The sequence below is a fragment of the Elephas maximus genome, chromosome 6 (assembly GCF_024166365.1).
Source record: "Elephas maximus indicus isolate mEleMax1 chromosome 6, mEleMax1 primary haplotype, whole genome shotgun sequence".
NCBI lineage: Eukaryota > Metazoa > Chordata > Mammalia > Proboscidea > Elephantidae > Elephas > Elephas maximus.
Genome location: NC_064824.1, coordinates 101,689,704 through 101,713,382, shown reverse-complemented (window position 1 = coordinate 101,713,382; position 23,679 = coordinate 101,689,704). Strand labels below are relative to the sequence as shown.

Below are 23,679 nucleotides of genomic sequence, written 5' to 3'. Positions count from 1 at the left end.
TGGCTTTCAAAAAGAAAGGAAAAATTTAAGGGGCTTATGATGCCCCTAACCCAATGGTTCTCAAATTCTTATGTGCAAAGTTCACAGGGAATTTATGAAAAATCCAGACACCTGGGGCCCTCTGATTCAGAAATTCCATAAGCAAGGCTCGGGCTCTGTATTTCTAACAAGCATCCTATTTGATATTTAAAACCAAAAAAGAAACCACTGCTGTCACCAAAATTTAAGTAGCACTGACCTAACCAATAAACCTGAAAATAGAAGAATCTACAGAATGAGTATATTTGGTAAAATTATAAAACGGCAAATTAGAAAAACACATATTCACAAATGGTAATCAAGAGGAATAAAAACGTGAATATGTTCACAGGTGAAAATCATATAGGAAGTACTGATGCAATAAATTCCTGGCAAAATAAAATCTGTCATTGGCTACTCTAAAGCAGTTTATTTTTTTTAATCTTGGCTGAATCTCTCCACAACTAGGTATATTAGCTCAAAAGTCTTTCCAATAAACTAACAAACCACAAGCCTATTACAAAAGGTACATTAGTTCTTTAATGCTCCATATGAACAACAACAAAAAATTAATAAATCAACAAACACATTATTATTTTTGGTAATAATTATTTTTAAACAGATAATTCGTTTATTTTTTTGTATCAGATACCTGCAAAGAATAATAAAGAACTTGACAAGCAAAATCGACAAGGCTTGCTGTTGTTCCTCTAATCCATCTGCTGTTTTCTGAACGCACTGTAGCAGCTGGATCCTCAGAACCTGCAGAATATTATCAGGAAGCAGAGATATTCCAGGAGGCACATCATCTACCCTACAATGTAAGGAGAACAAAATAAGAAGATTTAAATGGAGGAAGAAACTCATTAGTGCTTTAGAGAAATTCCATTTTGTATTCAAACCCAAGAATTTTTTACTCTTTTCAGATACTCTGTGCCTTCTTCTCTGCAGGGCATCACCAGGTGAGCAGTGACACTTTAGAAGATTAATACAGCAGAGTGGTTAGTCTTACTTCAGAGGAGGCTTACTGAGAAGAAACAGTGCCACTATTTTTGTGTTATTTTTAAAGAAAATATTTAGAATATAAGTTAACCTACTTCCTCCTTATGAATAATGTGTCTGTATGTAAATACACGTGTGTATGTGTACACAAACATCATTTCTAAAAGAAACAAAAACCAACAAATAATTGTAGCTAGTTTAATACCTGTCAACTACTTTACTAAATAACATCCATCTACCTATAGGCTCCTTGAGGAAGAGAAGATGAGCAAAAGAAAGGGAGAGGACAAATACTGTATGATCCCACTTACATGAAATATTTAGAATAAGCAAATTCATAGAGACAGAAAGAAGATGAATGGTTACCATGGGCTTAGGGTAAAAAGGAATAGGGAGGTGATACTTAATGGTTACAGAGCTTCTGTTTGGGGTGATGAAAAAATTTTGAAATACATGGTGATGATGGCTACACAACAATGCGAATATAACTAATGCCACTGAACTGTACACTTAAAAACAGTTAAAACAGCCAATTTTATGTTATATATATTTTACCACAATAAAAAATAAAATTTTTAAAAAGGAAAGAAGAAAAGATAAAGAGGTAAATGTAGAAGACCAAGCTTAAGCATGAATAGAAAAAAAAAATTTAAGTAATGTATCAATATTTTGCAAAACCTGGTTTCTGTGTAAAAAGACTACATGGTTCTTTAAGGGCATAAGCCAGTATCAGACATGACTGGCTCCTCCGGTGTGTCTCTCACAATAAAACTTCTCCCTAGATTTAAAGTCAGAACCCTGGGTACTAAGTCCTACCTCTATAACATTTAATCTCTGAAATTTTCAAACCTGTAAAACTGCAATATCATGTTCCTTATTTCACAGAGCTGTGAAACCAGAAAATCAATGAGAAAATACTTTGAAATATGTCAAGGACTAGAAAAATGTAATATATTTTAAATATATTACCAGCCTCTAAACCCTGAGAATCTTTTCATAAGTCACCATATAATAGTATCCTTATTTTTTTTTATCACTAGTAAGAAAAATATCAAAATCTGCACAGAACTACATATTTAAAGGGCTCCTATAAAATTTTTTTTTTTTTATGATTCAATGACTACTACATAAAGTGGTCTCTTCTTCAGATAATACTTGATATGAAGTATTACTAGTACTTTTATAACGAATAAGTAAAAGGCTATTTCATTCACTGTGGACAGGAAATTTGAAGTACATTCCAGTAGTCACATAAATACATATGGAAACATAATTAGGCTCTTTCTGAACACGTGACATCATAATTAAGGTGTTTATAAAATGACCACCTAACTTCAGTTTTTAAATAACTGTAGTTATTTAAAAGAGTATTTTCCTGTGTCCTGGTTGTCCCATTTTCTATTTGCGCATGTTCTTTATTTTATTGCACAATCCCCAAAAAAAATAGCTTGTAAAAGAAAAATTACCACCACCATCACTAACTTTCATTATAAAATTGGGGCTTGGTTACATACCCTTAAAGACAAAGTTGGGATATTTGGCCATGTTCCTAATGCGTGAGCATTTAGAACTTGGAAGTATTTCCCCACCTCTAGGACTTTACTGTCCAAAACGCTATGCTCTCTCACTGAAATTTCCCAAACTCCAGAAATCTTTTCCAGTCTTCTTTGTTTGGCTATTATCTACTGTAAACAACTGCCAATTGCTGTCTCCATCTAACACAGGAAGAAACCCAGCTTAAAAAGTACAAGGCTTTAAAATCTGGTAAAAGTAATCCCTGCTGTATGTAATGAATTCTGTTAAATTAGAAACTGTAGAAAGTCAGTTTACTTAAAATGAGGATTATCCACGAGTTTCTTATCTTTAAGGTGACTAATCTAGTGTACATACTACATACTAGTTGCCTTCCATATGGTTTGGACTTAACAAATTATAAGTTTTCTACCAATAAAATCTAAATTCATGATTCAGTTTTCTGACAATGATGTGAACTATTATTTTACATAAACCAACTAAATCATGAAAAAAGCAACACACTTGGCATTCTTCATCTTACTTTAAATACAGTAGCAATATATGTCTACTTGAAATTTTTGGAGACGGTCTCCCAAGAAAAGGAGATACTTAAAATACATGGATGATAACAAGTCCATCTTCGGCATTTTAGGAGACTTCGTTCCAATAATCCAAACATTCAAAGGCTCAAATCCTGACTCCACAAAATTCTTCAGCCTGTGACTTAAAAGTGAGCTGTAAATTATTAAAAGCAGTTCTAACTAACACACTATAAGAATACTCTTTTATTAGTAGAAATCAATAAAACTTAATCTTATTTTGAGGATAGTTCAAGATTTAATACTTTTAAACCTTTATAAACCTGTCACAACTAACATTCTAATGAAGAAATCAGAAAATGTTTACTTGTAAAGAATGAAACACTAGTCCTTTCTGAGCACAACCGCATCCTTTCTTGAGTTCAATGCCTTGATTCAAAGTCCTAACGATTCCTCCTCTGGATTATTATTACAATTGCCTCTTAATTGAACTGTCTGCCTCTGTCTCATCTCTCTCTAATCCAACCCACATGATGCCACTAAAGTGACTTTTGAAAAACAAATTTCTCATGCAGAAAATTACTCAGTAGCTCCCCATATCCTCCATAACAAAAAAATCAAAGTCTATCAGCATTGCAAGCGTAGCTCTTCATAATCTGGACCCTCTTGATTCTCCAGACTTTATTCCCTTGTACCTACCCTCTTACTGCCTACCCAGGTCCCCGAAGAACAAACACATTTTCCTCCTCCTTGTAGTTTCTTTAATTCTCCAGACCCTCTACTACTCATCATCAACCACTACATTTTCCACTACAGCACATCTCCATAAATGGAGCTCCTTCTGTGGTAAAAGGTCTTTCTTCATTTCTCCTCCTTCTTACCCTAGCCAGCCTCTCTTGCCTGACTAACAACTACTAGTCCTTCAAGATGACTTGAGATACAGAAAAAATTGTATCTGGGAAGTAGTCCCGGGAACTGTAAAAGTGGGAAAACTGTGGTAGGTAGAGAAATGGGAGAAGAAAGATCTGTACTTTCAGCTGTACCTTTCCATATAATTTGAACTTTTTCCTTGTTTTATGATTTGTAAATCTAATTTTTAACAATGTGAATACTTTCAAATGGTACAACCACTTTGGAAATCGATTTGGTGCTTCCTTAAAAAGCTAGAAATAGAACTACCATACGATCAAGCAATCCCACTCCTTGGAATATATCCTAGAGAAATATGAGCCTTTACACGAACAGATATGTGCACACCCATGTTTACTGCAGCACTGTTTACAATAGCAAAAAGATGGAAGCAACCAAGGTGCCCATCAATGGATGAACAGATAAATAAATTATGGTATATTCACACAATGGAATACTACTCATCAATAAAGAACAGTGAGGAATCTGTGAAACATGGAGGAACCTGGAAGGCATTATGCTGAGTGAAATTAGTCAGTTGCAAAAGGGCAGATATTGTATAAGACCACTATTATAAGAACTTGAGAAATAGTTTAAACAAAGAAGAAAACATTCTCTTGTGGCTACAAGAAGGGGAATGGAGGGAGGGTGGGAGAGGAGCATTCACTAATTAGACAGTAGATAAGAATTACTTTAGGTGAAGGGAAAGACAGCAATACAGGAGAGGTCAGCACAATTGGACTAAACCAAAAGCAAAGAAGTTTCCCGAATAAACGGAATGCTTCAAAGGCCAGCGTAGCAGGGGCAGGGCACTGGGGACCATGGTTTCAGGGGACATCTAAGTCAATTGGCATAATAAAATCTATTAAGAAAACATTCTGCATCCCACTTTGAAGAGTGGCGTCTGGGGTCTTAAACGCTAGCAGGCAGCCATCTAAGATGCATCAATTGGTCTCAATCCACCTGGATCAAAGGAGAATGAAGAACACCAAGGACATAAGGCGATTACGAGCCCAAGAGACAGAAAGGGCCACATGATCCAGCGACTACATTATCCTGAGACCAGAACAACTAGATGGTGCCCAGCTACAACTGGTGACTGCCCTGACAGGGAACACAACAGAGAACCCCTGAGGGAGCAGGAGAGCAGTGGGATGCAGACCTCAACTTCTCATAAGACCAGACTTAATGGTCTGACTGAGGCTAGAAGGACCCCAGTGGCCATGGCCCCCAGACCTTCTGTTGGCCCAGGACCAGAACCATTCCCAAAGCCAACTCTTCAGACATGGATTGGACTGGACAATGGGTTGGAGAGGGATGCTGGTGAGGAATGAGCTTCTTGGATCAGGTGGACACTTGAGACTATATTGGCATCTCCTGCCTAGAGGAGAGATGAGAGGGTGGAGGGGGTTAGAAGCTGGCGAAATGGACACGAAAAGAGAGAGAAGAGGGAGGGAGCGGGCTGTCTCATTAGGGGGAGAGTAATTGGGAGTGTGTAGCAAGGTGTATATGGGTTTTTGTGTGAGAGACTGACTTGATCTGTAAACTTTCACTTAAAGCACAATAAAAATTATTTTTTAAAAAAGATGTGAATACTTTGCCTCCTCCAAGCTATTTTCTAAGGCCCTACTCTAAGGTCAGGAATGGCCAAATAAGTTTTGACCTGCATGCCCAGTAACAATTAATTAGTAGTGATTCACCAAAGTAGTGAGGCTTCTAAAGTCCATATCTAGGATCAGCAAGAAAGACTGCTGTGATCAGTAGTAATGTCTACTATGACAACAGGATTATGGAGGAATTTGTGTGTGCTACATAGTTGCCACCCTTGTATTGTGTTATCAACGAAATCTTTGGGCCAAAAATGAACAAACTCACCCAAAGTTAGGAAATTAATGCATTTCTACATACCTGGTAGGAAGCTTCTCAAAGTCAACATCTAAGAATTGCTCATAGCTGGAAACAAAACTGTCCAACCATAACTTCAGGTAATCTGGATCTTTCTGAAATAAAACCATTATCATATTAAGCATGCTTGTCAGAAAAACAAAATGTTTTCACTTTTATTAAGCAGATATGAAGTAATATATCTAAAGAAGCAGTAATATGAAATCTGTAAGTAATATTCAGGAAGACATATATGCTGTTCTAAAATGTGTACTAAGTATAGTAAGAATCTTCAAATGGCTTCCCATCTCACTCAGAGAAAGAGCCAAAGTCTTAACAATACCATATCACTATGATCTTATCCACTACTACCCTGTATCACACAGGTAGTTGTTCCTGGGACATGACAGACATGCTCCCACCTCAAGGCCTTTGAACCAACTGTTTACTCTTCCCCGGAACTCTTCCTTCTCCAGAGAGCTGAATGGCTAACTTCCTTATCTCTTCGCATCATTTCTTAAATGGCATGTTCTCAATGAGGCCTACTTTATCACCCTTTTTCAAATTGCAAACTTTCTCATTGCCCTTTACCTCATCCTATTCTGTTTTCCCCTCATGGTCCTTTATCACCTTCTAACGTACTTTATAATTTACTTGTTTATTCTGTTTTCCCCTCATGGTCCTTTATTACCTTCTAACATACTTTATAATTTACTTGTTTATTAGTTTATTGTTTATTGTCTGTCACTTCTACTAGAATGTAGGCTTCGCAAGGGCAGGAATTTTTAACTTTTTGTTCACTAATGGATACCAAATGCCTAGAACGGTGTCTGGCACTGAGTAGGTGCTCAATAAATATTTGTTCAATGAATTAATGGGAAGTACAAAATGTATTTTTTTTTTAATCTCTTGGAAATGGATCACTAATCTAAACACAAAAACCAAAACCTGGTAGAAGAAAATATAGACTACCTTTGCAATCTGTGATAGGCAAAGATTTCTTAGATAGGACACAAAAACTATGAACCAAAAAAGAAAAAGTTAATTGGTCTGAACCAAAATTTAAAACTTCTGTTCATCAAAATACACCATTATGAAAATGAAAAGGCACACCACATATTGGGTGAAAATATTCTCAATATATCTGACAAAGGACTTATATCTAGGATATACAAAGAACTCCTATAAATCAATAACAAAAGGGCAACAATCAAATTAAAAAATTGGCTTAGAACTTGGAAACTTCATAAAAGGAGATGCATAAATGGCCAAATTGCACACAGAAACATGTCATCATCATTAGTTACCCAGGCAAACGCAAATTAAAACCAAGTGGTATTTAAGGAGCACTGAGTTTCTGCTTGGGGTAATGAAACACTTTTGGAAATAATGAGATGACTATACAACATGTTGAATATAATTAATGTCACCAAATTGTACATTTAAGAATGGTTAAAAAGGCAAAATTTTTAATATATATTTTACCACAATAAATTTTTTTTTAAATAAGATACCATTACACACCCACTAGACCCACCACCATTGAGTCGATTCTGAATCATAGAGACATTACAGGACAGGGTAGAACTGCCCCGTATGGTTTCCAAGGATCCACTGGTGAATTTGAACAGCCGACTCTGTTTAGCAGCCAAGTTCTTAACTACTTTGCCACCAGGCCTCCTACACACCCACTAGAATGCCTAAAATTGAGAAGACTGATCAAACCAAGTGTTGGTGAAGATAGGAGTAACTGGAACTCTCATACATTTCTAGTAGGGGTATAAAATGATTGAATCACTTAGAAAACAATGTGGCAGACAATTTGGAAAACAATTACACATACCATATTGCCCAGCCATTCCTCTCCCAGAGAAATTAAAACAAAAACACTTGTTTCACCAAAAAGTTAATGGATAAACAAATTATGGTATATTTATACAATGAAAAACTATTCAGCAATAAAAATGAACTGACACACAACAACAAATATAAATTACAAAAACATGTTGAGTGAAAGATGTCACGTATCAAAGTGAACACACTGTGTAATTTCATTTAGTAGGAAGATCTAGAGCAGGATGCAGTGATAGAAATTAGATCAATGACTGCCTTTGGATGGACTGACTGCAAAGGGGCACAAAGGAAACTCTCTTGGGTGCTAGAAATTTTCTATTTTCTTATTATGGTGGTGGTTACCCAAATGTTCACACACATTAAAACTCATCACATTTTACACTAAAATTTATGCATTTTATGGTCTGTAAAATCTATCTCAATAAAGGTGATCTAAAAAAATTATGATTTCTCAGAAATGTTTTTCTGAATATAATTTCTATCATCAAAAGCAATGTTCAATTTTTTCCTTCATCCTTTCAACACTTTACTCCAGTCAATTCTTAATAGCATGGTACTCAGGAGTCTTAGCTACTTGGTGAATAAATACCATCCCTTAAACATCGCTCTTGGATAAAAGGAACTCAAGTAATTTACTTCCCTAAAATAAAAGCATTACACTACAAATCAGAATCTAAAAGAATGTTCCCAGAATATACAGACTGCTGACCTTTTGTATATTTGTTTTTCTATTAATATACTGTTCCAAAATCAGCTCATAAATTGCCACTATCTACATAATCACTGAGAAACAAGAAGATGGAAATACTTCAGAAAGAGAACTACTCCTGTGAGAAATTTCTCAAGGGTTCTATTACTTGCTTTTTTCATTTTCAACTAGAACACCATTCATTTATTCCTTCATTCATTTATCCACTCGGGATAGAACTCTATCACTGTTCCTTCCTAAAAAGGCAGAAGATTACATCTCTGTAAAAGTTAGATGCAAAACAGTCACACAATGCCGTAAAGAATTAATGCCTTTCTGTTCATATTTTATTTAGGAACTCTACAGTACATCTAATTCAAAGTATAAAGGTCAGGGCTACCAAGTGTTTGGCAAGTACAGAGTTCTCCTAGGAAACTGAGCAACTATTAAAAAAAAAGAAATGATACCTAAGCATGACAATGTTTCATTTAGTAGCTAGTAAAGCACTAACAATTTTTTGAGCTTCTGCCGTGTGGCTAAGTACTATAGCAGGCATTTTAAAAAATATACCCTCCTATTTATTCCTTACAACTATCCAGCTAAGTAGGTTTCGTTTTCCTCATTTTATAGGTTAGAAAAGGGAAGTTCAAAGGTTTTATAACTTGTCCAAGGTCATACAGCTAGTAAATGATAGTGCTGGGATTAAAATTCAAGGACGTACGAACCCAGTATGTGCTCTTTCCACTACACAGCCTTCGATGTGTTAGTGTAAATCAAATGGAGCTTTAATGGACAAAAAAAAGGAATATGAGAGATTAGTTCAGATCAACTCAAGACCATAAAAAATTTAATACGCAAAACAGGTACATTTCATATTTTGTTGCCGAAGGCCATAAAACAAAAGATTTCCACACACCCAAAAAAACAATATTAATTAAATCTTAGCCTTAGTCATTTTCATGGTTAATACCAGTTTGGTAAATTGAAACATCACAGTAGGGTCTATCTCCCCATTTGTACAGTATGTATTAACACAACAGAAATGTATTAAGTACTGTATGAGTGCTGGGACCAAATTACACAGACTCTCATCCCTGTTGTAACTACTTGAATAAGCCCCCCATGTCTGCGTATCAGTCGTCTCCTCTATAAAATGAAGATAATAGTACCTATCTTAAAGGAATGTTATGAAAATAACCCAATACACGTCAAGGGCTTAAAACAATGCCTAGCACATATCCACGCTTAGTAAATATTAATTTTTATAACCTACTATTGCCATAATCAGGGAACTCCACAAAACAAAGTTTTATACTATGCATAAACATATTTAAATGCTCCATGATTCCTACTGTCACCTAATTTTAGTTTTATTCTTTTCCCTTTACATCGAACAGGTTGCTTCACCTGTCTGAACTGCTCATCTATAAAATGAAAATATACTTCCCACCTCACTGAGTTATTGAGAGCACTAAATGAGATAATACATATAAAGCAGTATTCTAGGCATTGTTGAGCGCTTTATATTGGACTACTCAAAGCATGTTGGCTACCACTATTAAGATACAGGTTCTGCCATCGAGTTAGTTGCTCATGGTCCAATATGAGAAAATAAGTAAAATAGGTACGAAACCAGCTTTATCAATTTTACACTCAACTATTTGTCCTCTCATCCTCTCTGGCACTGTTTAAGACAGTCTTTCTTTTGGACTGTGACATAGTTCCCTACTGATCTCTGTAGCTTCAATGTTTGTTACCTACACACAGCCACTAATGGGGATTTGTTACATTTAAATCTAATCATCTTTTTCTCTCATGCTCAAATCAAGGCTTCAAACCTATCGATTCAGTTCGAACCCCTTCTGAGAATTTGCATTTCTAATAAGTTCCCAGGTTATGTTAATGCTCTGGTTAGAGACCAATTCTCAGACCACTAGTAGAGCAATGGTTATCAAAATTTATTGTATGGAAGAATCACCTAGGGATTTGGTCAAAACGTAGATTCTGATTCAGTATATCAGGGGTGAAAATGCTAATTATCAGCAGGGGATTGAACCAGTTCAAAGCCCTTGCTCAAAGACCTTTGATGGCTCCCCACTACCACAGGATGAAGGCTAAACTCTTAGAACTTTGCTGTCCAATAAGGTAGCTACTGCTCACATTTGATTACATAAATTACATTAAACACAGGAGGCTTTTATCTTCTCATAACATCCACTTTCCCTCTGGAAGGTTTTAGAGGTAATAGAATTAAGAGATCCATGCAATTTCACCTATTCTTAAGGAATAGAGCTACAGGTAAAAAAAGAAGGAAACACGATCCTTCCCCCATGCAATGGTATTTGAGTTATAGTATTTCCTCAAGTTTTAAAACTATAAACTTTCATACACATATACATACTTCAAACATATATTGGGCAGCCTCTAACTTACATATGAGCTGCATTTTAAAAGTTCATTTGTCAGTTATATTCATAATATATTTAACAACCCTAGTAGAAGATATATTTCCCCCATAAAAACAGTATTATGTATAGTGATTAGTCTTTGAGAACCTAGCTACTTCAATAAACATTTAGTAACTGCCAACTGGGTAACAATCAGGAACAGTACAAGACTCTGTGTATGAAGACAAAATATAATCTTGTCCTTAAAATGCTCATGATTCCACAGAAAAGAGAGGCATAAACAAACACAAACCAGCACAGCAGGTATTATAGTTGTGAAAGTTCAGTTGACTCTTCCAGGGTGAAGGTAACTGAGTGAATCGAAAGTGTTCACAGAATCATAAGCAGATATTCTCAAAGGCGGGGTAGGGAGAAAGAGGGAGAATTCCAGTAAGAGTGAAAACAGCAAGATATGTTCAAAGATGTACAATATTTGGTATTGTTCACAGTATGAAAATGACAGAAAGCAGTGGGACGGGTGTGTGGGATTATAAGACTGGAGAAGTCAGCATTTCCTAAGCAAGTATCCTACTCAACACTGCTCACTTCGATAATGATAGATATGATCTAAAATTAAAACAAAAAAAGATGTCTGGGCTTAATGAAGTTTGAGAAGCACTACTTTAAGATAGTTAAATGAAATTTTTAACAATAGATTGCCTTTAAGATGAAACGTGCCTTGTGCATGGAACTGCAAGGGATGGATATAATATGAAAATTTCCAAACATATATGACCACGAACCTTTTCCTCCCATCTTAATTTCATTAGTCTTACCAAAGAACCAACCTTCCATTTTGTTGATCTTTTTTTTCCATTATATGCTTATTATTTAATTTCTGCTCATAGAACTTCATGCACTTTATTAAAACTTCAAACACATAAAAGTAGAAAAAATGGTACAGTGAAACCTGTGAGAGCTAGAAATCAATGGGACTGCCCTGTTTATTCAGGTCTTTCAAGTTTTCCACCTTTGACAGAATGGAGTCACCACTTTCCCATCGCTCTCTATTTAGTGGAAAATAAATGAGTTTTCCTTCTCTGATAGGTTTCTGCCTTACACAGGATTCCAGCTTCCATAGGTTTTAATGTATAATGACCTAGTTTCAACTATGACTAAGATCAAATGTATCTGACTGGCTTCATAATTTTTTTTTTTTAATAGCCTGATCAGATAAGGACCCAATTAAAGTCCATACATTGCAACTGGTTGACAATGCCTTTTTAGAAGTCTCTTTAAATCTATAGGCTTCCTCTACATCTTTTTTTTCCCCTCAGTTTGTCTGTTGAAGACACTAGGGTCATTTGTGATACAGAATTTCCCACATTATGGATTTTCCTGACTGCATATCCTTGTATCATTTAACATGTTCCTCAGTCCTGTTTCCTATGAACTAGTGGTTAGCTCTAGAGGCTCGATCAGACTCAGGTTCAAATTTTTGGCAAAAAAAAAAAAAAAACCTACACATGTAGTAAAAATACTACATACATGTTCTTCAGAAGGCACATATCTGGCTCTCTCTTTCTAGTGAAGTTAGAAGCTACTGATCATCATTTCCTAGATCTAGTATTTCAGTATAAGCAATTTCTGCAATAAACTTTTCAATTTCCTTCACTCTTTCTTTCTTGGGGTTTATTTTGTTCTTTTCATATCTTCTTGAAATCGATGACACGTTAGTTACCTACTCCAGCACAAGAAATTACTCTAAAATTTAACAGCTTAAAACAATAAACATTTACTATCTCATATAGTTTTAGGTTCAGGAATCCATGAGTGGCTTAGGTGTGTGTTACAGGCTCAGCATTTCTCATGAAGTTGTAGTCAAGATGTCAGCTGGGGCTGCGGTCATATCAAAGCTTCACTGGGCTGGAGAATCCACTTCCAAGATCACTCACATGGTGATTGGCAAGAGACTTCAGTTTTCCACAATGTGGACCTTTTCACAGGGCCGCTCACAACAGAGCTGGCTTCCCTGACAGCAAATGATCCAAGAGAAAAAGACTACTGAGAAAGAAGCTGCAGTGTCTTTATAACCTAATTTTGGAAATGACATACCATCATTTTGCCATTTTTTACTGGTCACAGAGACCAATCCTGATACAATATGGGAGGATACTACACAAGCGTGAATATTAGGTGGTGGGGACCTTGGAGATTGGCTACCACAATAGCAAGTTTATTAATTTTCAGCCTTTTATTTTCTAATATATGTATTTAAAATCATAAATTTTGCAAAATAATACTGTAGCTGCCCTCCTCCCCAGGTTTTAAAATGTAGTGCCTTTTATCATTCGGCCCAAATAAATTTCCATTTTTCCTTTATTACTTGTCCTTTAATCCAAGGTTTATTTAAAAGTTTATTTCTTGAGTTCCAAACACAGAATTTTTTTTTTTAATCTATACTTTAGCTACTAATTTCTTCCTTAACTGCATTATTTTAGTCATTTGAAAACTGCTTTAAGATTTGTTACATCATCACATTGGCAAATGTTTGGTGCGTGCTTGAAAGGAGTACATATTGGGTATAGTGTTCTACATAAATTCATTAGTGTTTGTCAATCCTATTAACTCTCCTGTATTTTTTTTTAATCCTTATTTTGTGTGTGTGTGCGTGTGGCGGGGGCGTTGTTTTTTCTATCAATTATTAAGAAAAGTATGTTAAAAAAAAACCCTACTATGTATGTGATTTGTCCATTTTTCCGTATTTCTCATGTTTGCTTTATTTCTTTTGAAACTATATCATTAGGTATATACAAATTTTAAATTGTTAAAATCTTCCCAATGAATTGAACTGTTTCTGTTTTGCTGGAAATAGCTTTATTTCATACTTCTCACTGAATGATATTTTCACTTGGTTGGAAATTCTAGATTGGCAGGTCATTTCTTTAAAAATATTAATCCACTACCCTTTGCCTTCCATCATTATTACTGAAAAATCAGGAATTTTTCTAACTGCTGTACTTTTAAAGATGATCTTTTTTCTCTGGCAGCTTTTAATATTTTTCTCCTTCTCTTTGGTTTCCTGTAAAACCACTGAAATGCATCTAGGTATGAATTTTTTATTTATCTTCCTTGAGATTCACTGGACTTCTCAGATCTATGGATTGTCATCGTCCATCAATCCGGAAAAGCTCTCACCTGTTACCTCTTCCTATATTATCTTTAATTCTTTCCTTTCAAGATTTCAATTAAACATGCATTAAACCTTTTCACACTACCCTCCACATCTCTTAACCTTCCTTCTAATCTTTTCCATCTCTTTGAATTCCTAGGATACATTCTAAAATACTCCTTTTGACTTACTTCCCAATTCTCTAATTCTCCTCTCTTTGACTGTCTAATCTAATGTAACCCCATCATCATTTTTCCCTGTTTCTAAGCATTCTATTTACTTCTTTTTTAAAACTGTCAGCTCATTTTTTAGATCATATTTATTTGATTCTAAGACATGCTTTTTTTTTTTTTTTTTTTTTACATTTTGACATCACTGAAATCAAAAAGCATCTTACAGTTGCCCTCCAAAAGGCAGCTGTTATGAAGTATTCATCACTGCATGTGCAAACCTGGTAATGGCTGTTCATATTGACATCCCATCACTAGAGTTATCTATATAGTTGAGTTTAACTGCTGTTCAAAATGTCTTCAAAAAATTATACTCCAGAAGCCTGTACACCAATGTTCACTGCACCACTTTTCACAATAGCCAAAAGATGGAAATAACCGAAATGTTCATCAACAGACGAACAGACGAACAAAACATGGTATATACGCAATGTAATACTACTCAGCCACGAAGAGAACTGAAGTTCTGATGCATGCTACTACATTAATGAACCCTGGAAACATAATGCTGAGCGAAAAAAGATGCGAAAGGACGAATTTTGTATGATCCCACTTATATGAAATAAGCAGATATACAGAAAACAAAGATTATTACAGTTATCAGGGGTGGGAGGGAAAAAAGAAGGGGTTTTGCTTAGGGGCCACTGAAGTTATGTTAATGGTGATGGAATGATTTGGAAAAAGACAGCGAGAATAGATGCACAACTTGAAGAATGTAATCAATGTCACTGAATTGTACATGTAAAAACTGTTGAGATGGCATATGTTTTGTTATATAATATTTTCACCATAATACATTTTTTAATTATACTATAATTAGGCACTGAAAAGTTATTGTATACACAGAAAGGCATGAAAACAAGGCAGAAGTATAATATACAATTTTATATTAACGAAGCAAATATTCATTATTGTAGGAATGATTACAGCTCTGTTTTCTTGCAAAGCAATAGTTAAGTGCTTTACAGATTTGAGAAAAGGGAGATACCCTAAAATAGATGAAACTGAAATACATGCGAAAGAATTACCTATCATATGCCAAGGAATGCAAATGAAGACCAGAGAAACTGCCAAACCCCTTGGAAAAGATAAAAGAATTTTCAAAGCAATGAGAACCTGCTATGGTCGATTTATATATCATGAATTACGAAATTAAGCCACAGTTTGTTAGCATTTTTTCTAATTGGTATATAAGTGTCACATTATACAGTGAATCCATTATTTTTAATAAAAGCTGGCAAGGGGATGAGGAAACAAGTGCCTAACCCTTGCCTGACTTCTGACACCTTCAAAGAATTCTATAGTAAGGTATACCTTACAGTCATTCCACATAGTCCCCCACATCTTAACAGATTTTAAGTGACCAGAATAAAATTGTCACAAAAAAAATTAACTATATGTTCACAAAAGAAATCTAGATAGTTTTTCTCAACATCAAGGCCTCTGAGTATAAATAAAGAAAAAATAAGTTAACCAAGCTGAACACTTACATTCAGACACTACAAGGCACCAAACCTTGATCCACAAGCGTTTTATTTTACATCTTTAACTACTGGAAATTAAGTTCAGCATCTGATTCCAAATATATCTACTTAAAAATCTATTATAAGGATTCTAATAAAGAAGAATATTTTAAATGGTAACTACTAAGTACTAATAAATAAAGCAAGTAACAACTCTGACTCTTTTCAGTTATGCTTAATATCTTTTTCTGGAACTTAGGAATAGTCTAATTATGTTAACATAAACACATGAAACTATCTTAGAAGTTGTACAATATATCCCAGTAGTGGCAAACATACAATATCAGGAACCTCATCGGTAGGTCTAGAAATAAAAATGAATAAAGAAATAAAATAGCTATTATTATAAATTACAATAATTCTATGATTTAAAGTGATTACAGAACTAATGGACCACAACTACCACAGCCTCCACCAGACTGAGTCCAGCACAACTAGACGGTGCCCAGCTACCACCACTTACTGCTCTGACAGAGATCACAATAGAGGATCCCGGACAGAGCTGGGGAAAAATGTAGAACAAAATTCTAACTCACAAAAAAAAAAAAAAAAAAAAAGACCAGGCTTACTGGCTGACAGAGACTGGAGAAATCCCGAGAGTATGACCCCTGGACACCCTTTTAGCTCAGTAATGAAGTCACTCCTGAGGTTCACCCTTCGGCCAAAGATTAGACAGGTCCCTAAAACAAAACAAGACTCAAGGGGCACACCCGCCCAGGGGCAAGGACTAGAAAGCAGGAGAGGACTGGAAAGCTGGTAATAGGGAACCCAAGTTCGAGAAGGGAGGAGAGTGTTGACATGTCCTGAGGTTAGAAAACAGTATGTGTACTAATTGTTTAATGAGAAGCTAGTTTGTTCTATAAACCTTCATCTACACTATAATAAACAAAAATTTTTTTAAACCTACAAAAAAAAAAAAAAATCAATAAATAAAGTGATTACATATACATACCTCAGCCCCAAAGTCTAAAGCTAACCTAATGGGAAAACTTTCAATCTTTTTAAATAAAAAAAAGTGAGGTGCAAGGAGCATATGTCCTTTGTCTCTACTACTATAGAACATCATGCTAGAGCTATTGAACAATACAATTAAGACAAGAGAGAACAATTGGAGGCAGTAAGAATTAGGAGAGTCCCCACTTTCTATAGAGACCATATGCAAGAAGCAAGCTGAAGGTGCTGCTCAGTCATCAGAAAGTACAGTCTCCAATGCCCTCTTCAGGTGTAATCAAGGAAAATGAAAAGAAAAAAAAGGGACCTCCAGGAGTATGGAGCCAAGAGCAATAGAGAACAGTGGCCTGTGCAGCTACTCTGAAGGGGCAGAACCAGAATCAAACCATGGAACATTCCCTATCCTAGGGTAGGGTACCAGGCAACAACTGCCCAGCAGGTTTTCAGAATAGTTATGGACCAGTGCCTCCTATGTGTCTCCTATTCTTCTCCTTTTTGAAGAGTCTTTATTGTGGCAATCCTATCTCAGTTTCACCACTGTATGTTAGGTTCGTAGGGGACAAAGTGTCTTCTGAGTTCAAAGGTCTCCGTATCAAGGTGAACCACACTGTGGTATCAAGTATCAAGGAGGACTCAATGTATAACATAAGATCCTGGGTTTCGAGACTGATCTTGTCAAGAAAAGGCAAATGTATAGAGAACAGAGTTTATTAGTGGTTACCAGGGGTGGGAGAGAGGGGGAAAAGGGAGGTTAACGGTGATGGAAAAATCACACTGATTAGGGGTAGGGTTGCACAACCAATTACTGTAATTGCTGTCAGTAAATTGTACACCTGTAAAAAGTTGAACTGACAAAAGTTCTGTGATATATATTTACAAAAATGACCAAAAAAAAGAGTAGCTGCTGAGGCCGCCTGTGTACAGCCAAACACCTCTTGGGATCTCGTTCCTTGGTTTGGATATTTAGGGTCATGGTTTCATTGGACATCCCAGTTAATTGACCTTATAACGTGTTTAGTACTTCTGTTCTACCTCCTAGTTCACTGCATAGTGCCTGCAGTCTTAAAAGCTTGCAAGTGGCCATCCAAGGCACAACTGTTCTCTGTTCACCTAGAGCAATGGAGGAAGAGTACAGTCAGGAAGATAAGGATATGGAATGGGTGGCTAATTGCCTCCATAAACAACTGTTTTTTTGTTTTGTTTTGTTTTGTTTTTTTTTGCCATGAAACCAGAAGAACTGGACGGTACCCAGCTACCATTAGTGAACATTTTGATCAAAGATCCCACAAGAGAATCCTGATCAGAAGAGGGGAAATGCAGAACAGAATTTAAAATTCTTATGGACTCTAGACTTTCTGGAGCCATGAAGGGTAGATAAGCTTAAAAAAAATCTTTAAACCTTAAACCAAAAATATCCCCAGAAGGAACCCGAGGTCAAGAAGGGGAGAGTGTTGACGTGTCACGGCGTTGGTGACCAATGTCGTAAAACAATATGTGTATTCCTTGTTTAATGAGAAACGAATTTGCTCTGTAAACCTTCATCTAAAGCACAATTATATATATATATACGCACACACACACATATATATATACACACACATATATCCCCTGAAGTTAGCTTAAAACCAAACAATAGTTTAGCTTAACTATAAACAATGTCTGCCTTGAGCATTACGCTCTTTTAAGAACTATCTATGTGGGATCAAGTTGACAACAACAAGTAAGTTCATGTTAATGAGGGAGGAATAACCCAGAAAAGGAGAGTGAGAATGGCTACACGACTTGAAAGATGTAATCAATGTCACTAAATGTGCGTGTACAAACTGTTGACTTGGTGTATATTTTGCTGTGTACACTCTCAGCAACAACAAAGTAAATAAAATTAGAAGAAAAAAAAAAACTCACGTAATAACCAGAAGGGAATTAAAAAGAATGTCGTTGATAGACACATCGTGAAAAATGTAATCAATGTCACTGAATAATTTGTGTAGAAATTGTTAAATGGGAACCTAATTAGCTGTGTAAACTCTCACAGAAAGCACAAAAAAATATTATTTAAAAAAAAAAAATCTCATGATTGGATAGGATTCTTGAGATGTAAATGAAGTAAGAAGTATGAAGTATATTTTGCACATGGGGGATGTGAGCAATTGCGACGGAGAAGGCACAGGTAGACTGAATTCTTGGTCCCAATTCCCTGGAAGTAAATTTGCCAGGTTGTTTTGCATTTTGCCACTGTGGGCAGCATATATCTCCCTGCCCCACTGATATAGGTCATGGAGATGTGACTTGGACATATAGTGAGCAGAGGACTTAAATATGCTGTTGCGGTTCGGTCTGGTTTCTCGCAGTCCTCCATAAGAGTATGTCCCAGGTAGCTTATTGTCCCTTGACAATAAACATAAGTGAAGCATATCTGAATGCAATCTGCAACCTGAAGCAGAACTCTAACAGACCCGAAAGCCCATCATCATGATAACAAATCCACTGGGTTACAGACTGGTATGTTAAGCAGCATTACTGTGCCAACAGCCAGGCAATACAACAACCTACTCAGCGGGAGAAGATATTCCCAGTACAAACATCCAACTAAGGCCTCATTCAAAAAATGTAATACAAATCAGTGTGAAAAAGAAAAAAATCAAAAAACACCTATGCGAAGGGAAGGACAACACTCAATACAGGGGAGGTCAGCACAACTGGACTAAACCAAAAGCAAAGCAGTTTCCTGAATAAACTGAATGCTGCGAAATTCAGCAAAGCAGGGGCAGGAGTTTGGGGACTATGGCTTCAGGGAACATCTAAGTCAACTGGCAAAATAAAATCTATTAAGAAAACATTCTGCATCCCACTTTGAAGTGTGGTGTCTGGGGTCTTAAACGCTAGCAAGCGGCCATCTAAGATGCATCAATAAGTCTCAACCCACCTGGATCAAAGGAGAATGAAGAACACCAAGCTCACAACGTAATTATGAACCCGAGAGACAGAAAGGGCTACATGAACTAGAGACTATATCATCCTGAGACCAGAAGAACTAGATGGTGCTCAGCCACAACCGATGACCGCCCTGACAGGGAACACAACAGAGAACCCCTGAGGGAGCAGGAGATCAGTGGGATGCAGACCCCAAATTCTCATAAAAAGACTAAACTTAATGGTCTGACTGAGACTAGAAAGACCTGGCGGTCATGGTCCCCAAACCTTCTGTTGGCCCAGGACAAGAACCATTCCCAAAGCCAACTCATCAGACATGGATTGGACTGGACAATGGGTTGGAGAGAGATGCTGATGAGGAGTGAACTACTTGCATCAGGTGGACACTTGAGACTATGTTGGCATCTCCCATCTGGAGGGGAGATGGGAGGGTAGAGGGGGTTAGAAACTGGCAAAATGGTCACAAAAGGAGAGACTGGAAGCAGGGAACGGGCTGACGCATTAGGGGGAGAGTAAATGGAAGTATGTAGTAAGGTGTATATAAGTTTATATGTGAGAGGCTGACTTGATTTGTAAACTTTCACTTAAAGCACAATAAAAATTATTTAAAAAAAAACACACCTATGCAAAAGACTTAAAGACACTTCACAAAAGAGGATACTCAAATAGTCAATAAACATGAAAAAGTGTCTAATTTCATTAGCAGTCAGAGAAGTGCAATCCAAAACCATTACACACTCATCAGAAAAGCTAAAATGGGAAACTGAAAATTTCAAGTGTAGGTGAGGATGCAGAGCAAACAGAGCCCTCATACACTGCCAGTGGGAGTTTTAACTGGTACAATCACTGAACTAAGTAGTAAAAAACTAGAAAAAAAAAAAAAGTATCTACTAAATCTGAATACAGACATAATCTGTGATCCAATTATTTCACTCCTAAAAGTAAACCCAACAGAAAATCAAATATATACATACACCAAAAGACATGTAAAAGAACACTCAGAGCAGCGTTATTTCAAATGGCCTAAAACTGCAAACTACCCAAATGCCCATCAACTGCAGAATGAATAAATGAATTGTGATACATTCATATAATGAAATACTATATGGCAGTGAAAAAAAGGATAACCTACTGCTACATGCAACAACACACAAGCATCACACAGATATAATTTTGAATGAAAGATACCGGACACATACAAGACTACATACTGCATGACTCCACTTAAATTAAAGTTCAAAACACACAAAAAAATACGATTTGTAGAGATGTGAGTCAGCATAGCAACTACTTTTGTAGGCATGGGAACAACTACGAGGAGGCACGCGAGGCTTCCGGGGTGCTGATGATCTTTTACACATTTATCTGTGTAGTGGTTACAAGGGTATCCTCACTCTGTAAAACCACATTAAGCCATTCACTTAAGATGCATGTTTTTTATTTTGTTGAGTGTAGGTATATTATACTTCCATTAAAACATTATAAAGAGAAAAAACTTAGGAGAACTATCAAATAAGATTCTGATTCAAACAAATCCAGTTGTTAAAAAGAGACAAATAATCCAATTTAAAAATGGGCTGAGGATATGAACAGACACTTCACCAAAGAAGACATTCAAGCAGCTAACAGACACATGAGAAATGCTCGCGATCACTTGCCATTGGAAAAATACAAATCCAAACTGTGATGAGATACCATCTTACCTCGACATTAGTGGCACTAATAAAAAAAAAAATAATAATAAATGCTGGACAGGTTGCAGGGAGATTGTAGCTACTATTGCGCTGCTAGTGGGAATGGAAAATGGTACAACCATTTTGGAAAACGATACGGCGCTTCCTTAAAAAGCTAGAAATATCATATATTTCTATATTGGAATATATCCTAGAGAAATAAGAGTCATCGCATGAATAGACATATGCACACCCACGTTCACTGCAGCTTTATTCACAATAGCAAAAGATGGAAACAACCTAACTGCCCATCAACAGATGAATGGATAAACAAACTATGGTACATACATACCATGGAATACTAGGAACCATAAAGAACAATGATGAATCTGCGAAACATCTCACAACAAGAAGGAATCTGGAAGGCATTATGCAGAGTGAAAAAGTCAATCACAAAAGGACAAATATTGTATGAGACCACCACTATAAAAACTGATGAAAAGGTTTACACACAAAAAGAAAACAATCTTTGATGGTTATGAGGGAGCAGGAGAGGTGGGGAGGGTAAAACACTAACTAGATAACAGGTAAGTGTGCTAAGTTTGGTGAAGGGTTAAGAAAGTACACAATACTGGGGAAGTCAACACAACTTGACCAAGGCAAAGTCATAAAAGATTCATAGACACATCATAACTCCGAGGGACCAAGTTATTGGTCTCAGGGCTTGGGGGACATCTAGCTCAATAGGCATAACATAGTTTATAAAAAAAAATGCTCTACATCTACTTTTCTGAGTAGCATCTGGGGTCTTCAAAGCTTGTAACCCACCATCTAAGATACATCTACTGGTCCCACCTTGTCTGGAGCAAGGGAGAATGAAGAAAACCAAAGACACAAGGCAAGGATTAATCCAAAGGACTAATGGACCACAACTACCACAGCCTCCACCACAGTGAGTCCAGCACAACTAGATGGTGCCCGACTACCACCACTGACTACTCTGACAGGGATCACAACAGAGGGTCCTGGACAGAGTCACAGAAAAATGCAGAACAAAATTCACATACAAAAAAGACCAGACTTACTGGTCTGACAGAGACTGGAAAAACCTCGAGAGTATGACCCCTGGATGCCCCTTTAACTCCATACTTAAGTCACTCCTGAGGGTCACTCTTCAGTCAAAGATTAGACAGGCCTATATCACAAACAGTAACAAACATAGTTCAACCATGTACATGAGACTAAATGGGCACACCAGCCCAGGGGCAAGGACAAGAAGGCAGGAGAGGACGGGGAAGTTGGACAAACGGAAATTCGGAACCCAAGGTTGAGAAGAGGAGAGTGCTGACATGTCATGGGGTTGGCAACCAATGTCAGAAAACAATATGCGTATTAATTGCTTAATGAGAAACTAATTTTCTCTGTTAACTTTCACCTAAAGCACATTTAAAAAATTCATTATTAAAAAAGAATAGAAATTTAAACACAGATTGGATATTAAGCAATTCTTGTTTGTTTTCCCTATGAAAATGGTGGTGTAGCTAATAAAATTAAAAAATAGGTATTTATCTCCTCGAGATACATACTGAAATATCAGCACATGAACTATGATGTCTGGAATGTTTTAAAATACTCCAGGGAGCTGGGGCAGCAGGTTACAGATAAAATAAGATTGTCTGTACACTGATAACTATTAAAGCTGGTACTACTAGGTACTTTGTATATATTATCAAATTTATCCCCAGAACATTTTACAGATAAGGAAACAAAGGCTCTTGGCTCATGTGCTCAAAGTCTAACAGACACTAAACATAGTTGGAATTGCAAATACCTAAAAATCAAAATATCATCTTCAAGGTACAGAAGAACTGACAATATCCAGGAAAGCAGATAGGAAAAGGAAGCTACAAAAAGACAAAGCAGGAGCAGTACTTCAGATGTAATAAATGACCAAGAGTTGTGTTTTCAAAACTAAGGCTCAAGAACCCTAGAGGGTCATCAGAAATATTTCAACTATAAGTTATGAGAATTTTTAAAGTTTGTGTTTTCATTTCTACTAATTTTTAAATTTATTTAAGCATATTTCTATACATGTTTACATTACTTTAAGCATAAGTACTATAACTAGTCCATCACCTGTCTGTCAGTTGTACTGTGGTGGCTTGCATGTTGCTGTGATGTTCGAAGCTATTCCAAAAACTATTTCAAAAACCTGGAAAGGTTTCAATGAAGGTTCCAGACTAAGACAAACTAGGAAGAAAGGCCTGGCAATCTACTTTTGAAATCTACCCAGTGAAAATCCTACAGAATATTGTCCCACATAGAGCTGGAAGATGAGCCCCCTAGGTAGGAAGGCACTCAAAATACACAGTGGCTGCAACAATAGACTCAAGGACACCA

At 36.4% G+C, this 23,679-nt stretch overlaps 1 protein-coding gene across 12 annotated transcripts in view; it reads right to left on the bottom strand.

Moving 5' to 3' along the window:
• Positions 1 to 23,679, bottom strand: part of NBEAL1 (neurobeachin like 1) — a 178,711-nt gene that overhangs the window by 141,199 nt on the left and 13,833 nt on the right. For all 12 annotated transcript variants that reach the window (XR_007517931.1, XM_049887868.1, XM_049887869.1 and 9 more), the window contains 2 exons: positions 5,892 to 5,983; positions 671 to 832 (listed from right to left, as the gene is read on the bottom strand). Coding sequence is in view for 11 of the 12 variants with exons in the window: in XM_049887868.1 (XP_049743825.1) it covers positions 671 to 832; positions 5,892 to 5,983 (254 nt within the window). In the remaining variant the exon portion in view is untranslated. The remainder of the gene's footprint in view (positions 1 to 670; positions 833 to 5,891; positions 5,984 to 23,679) is intronic.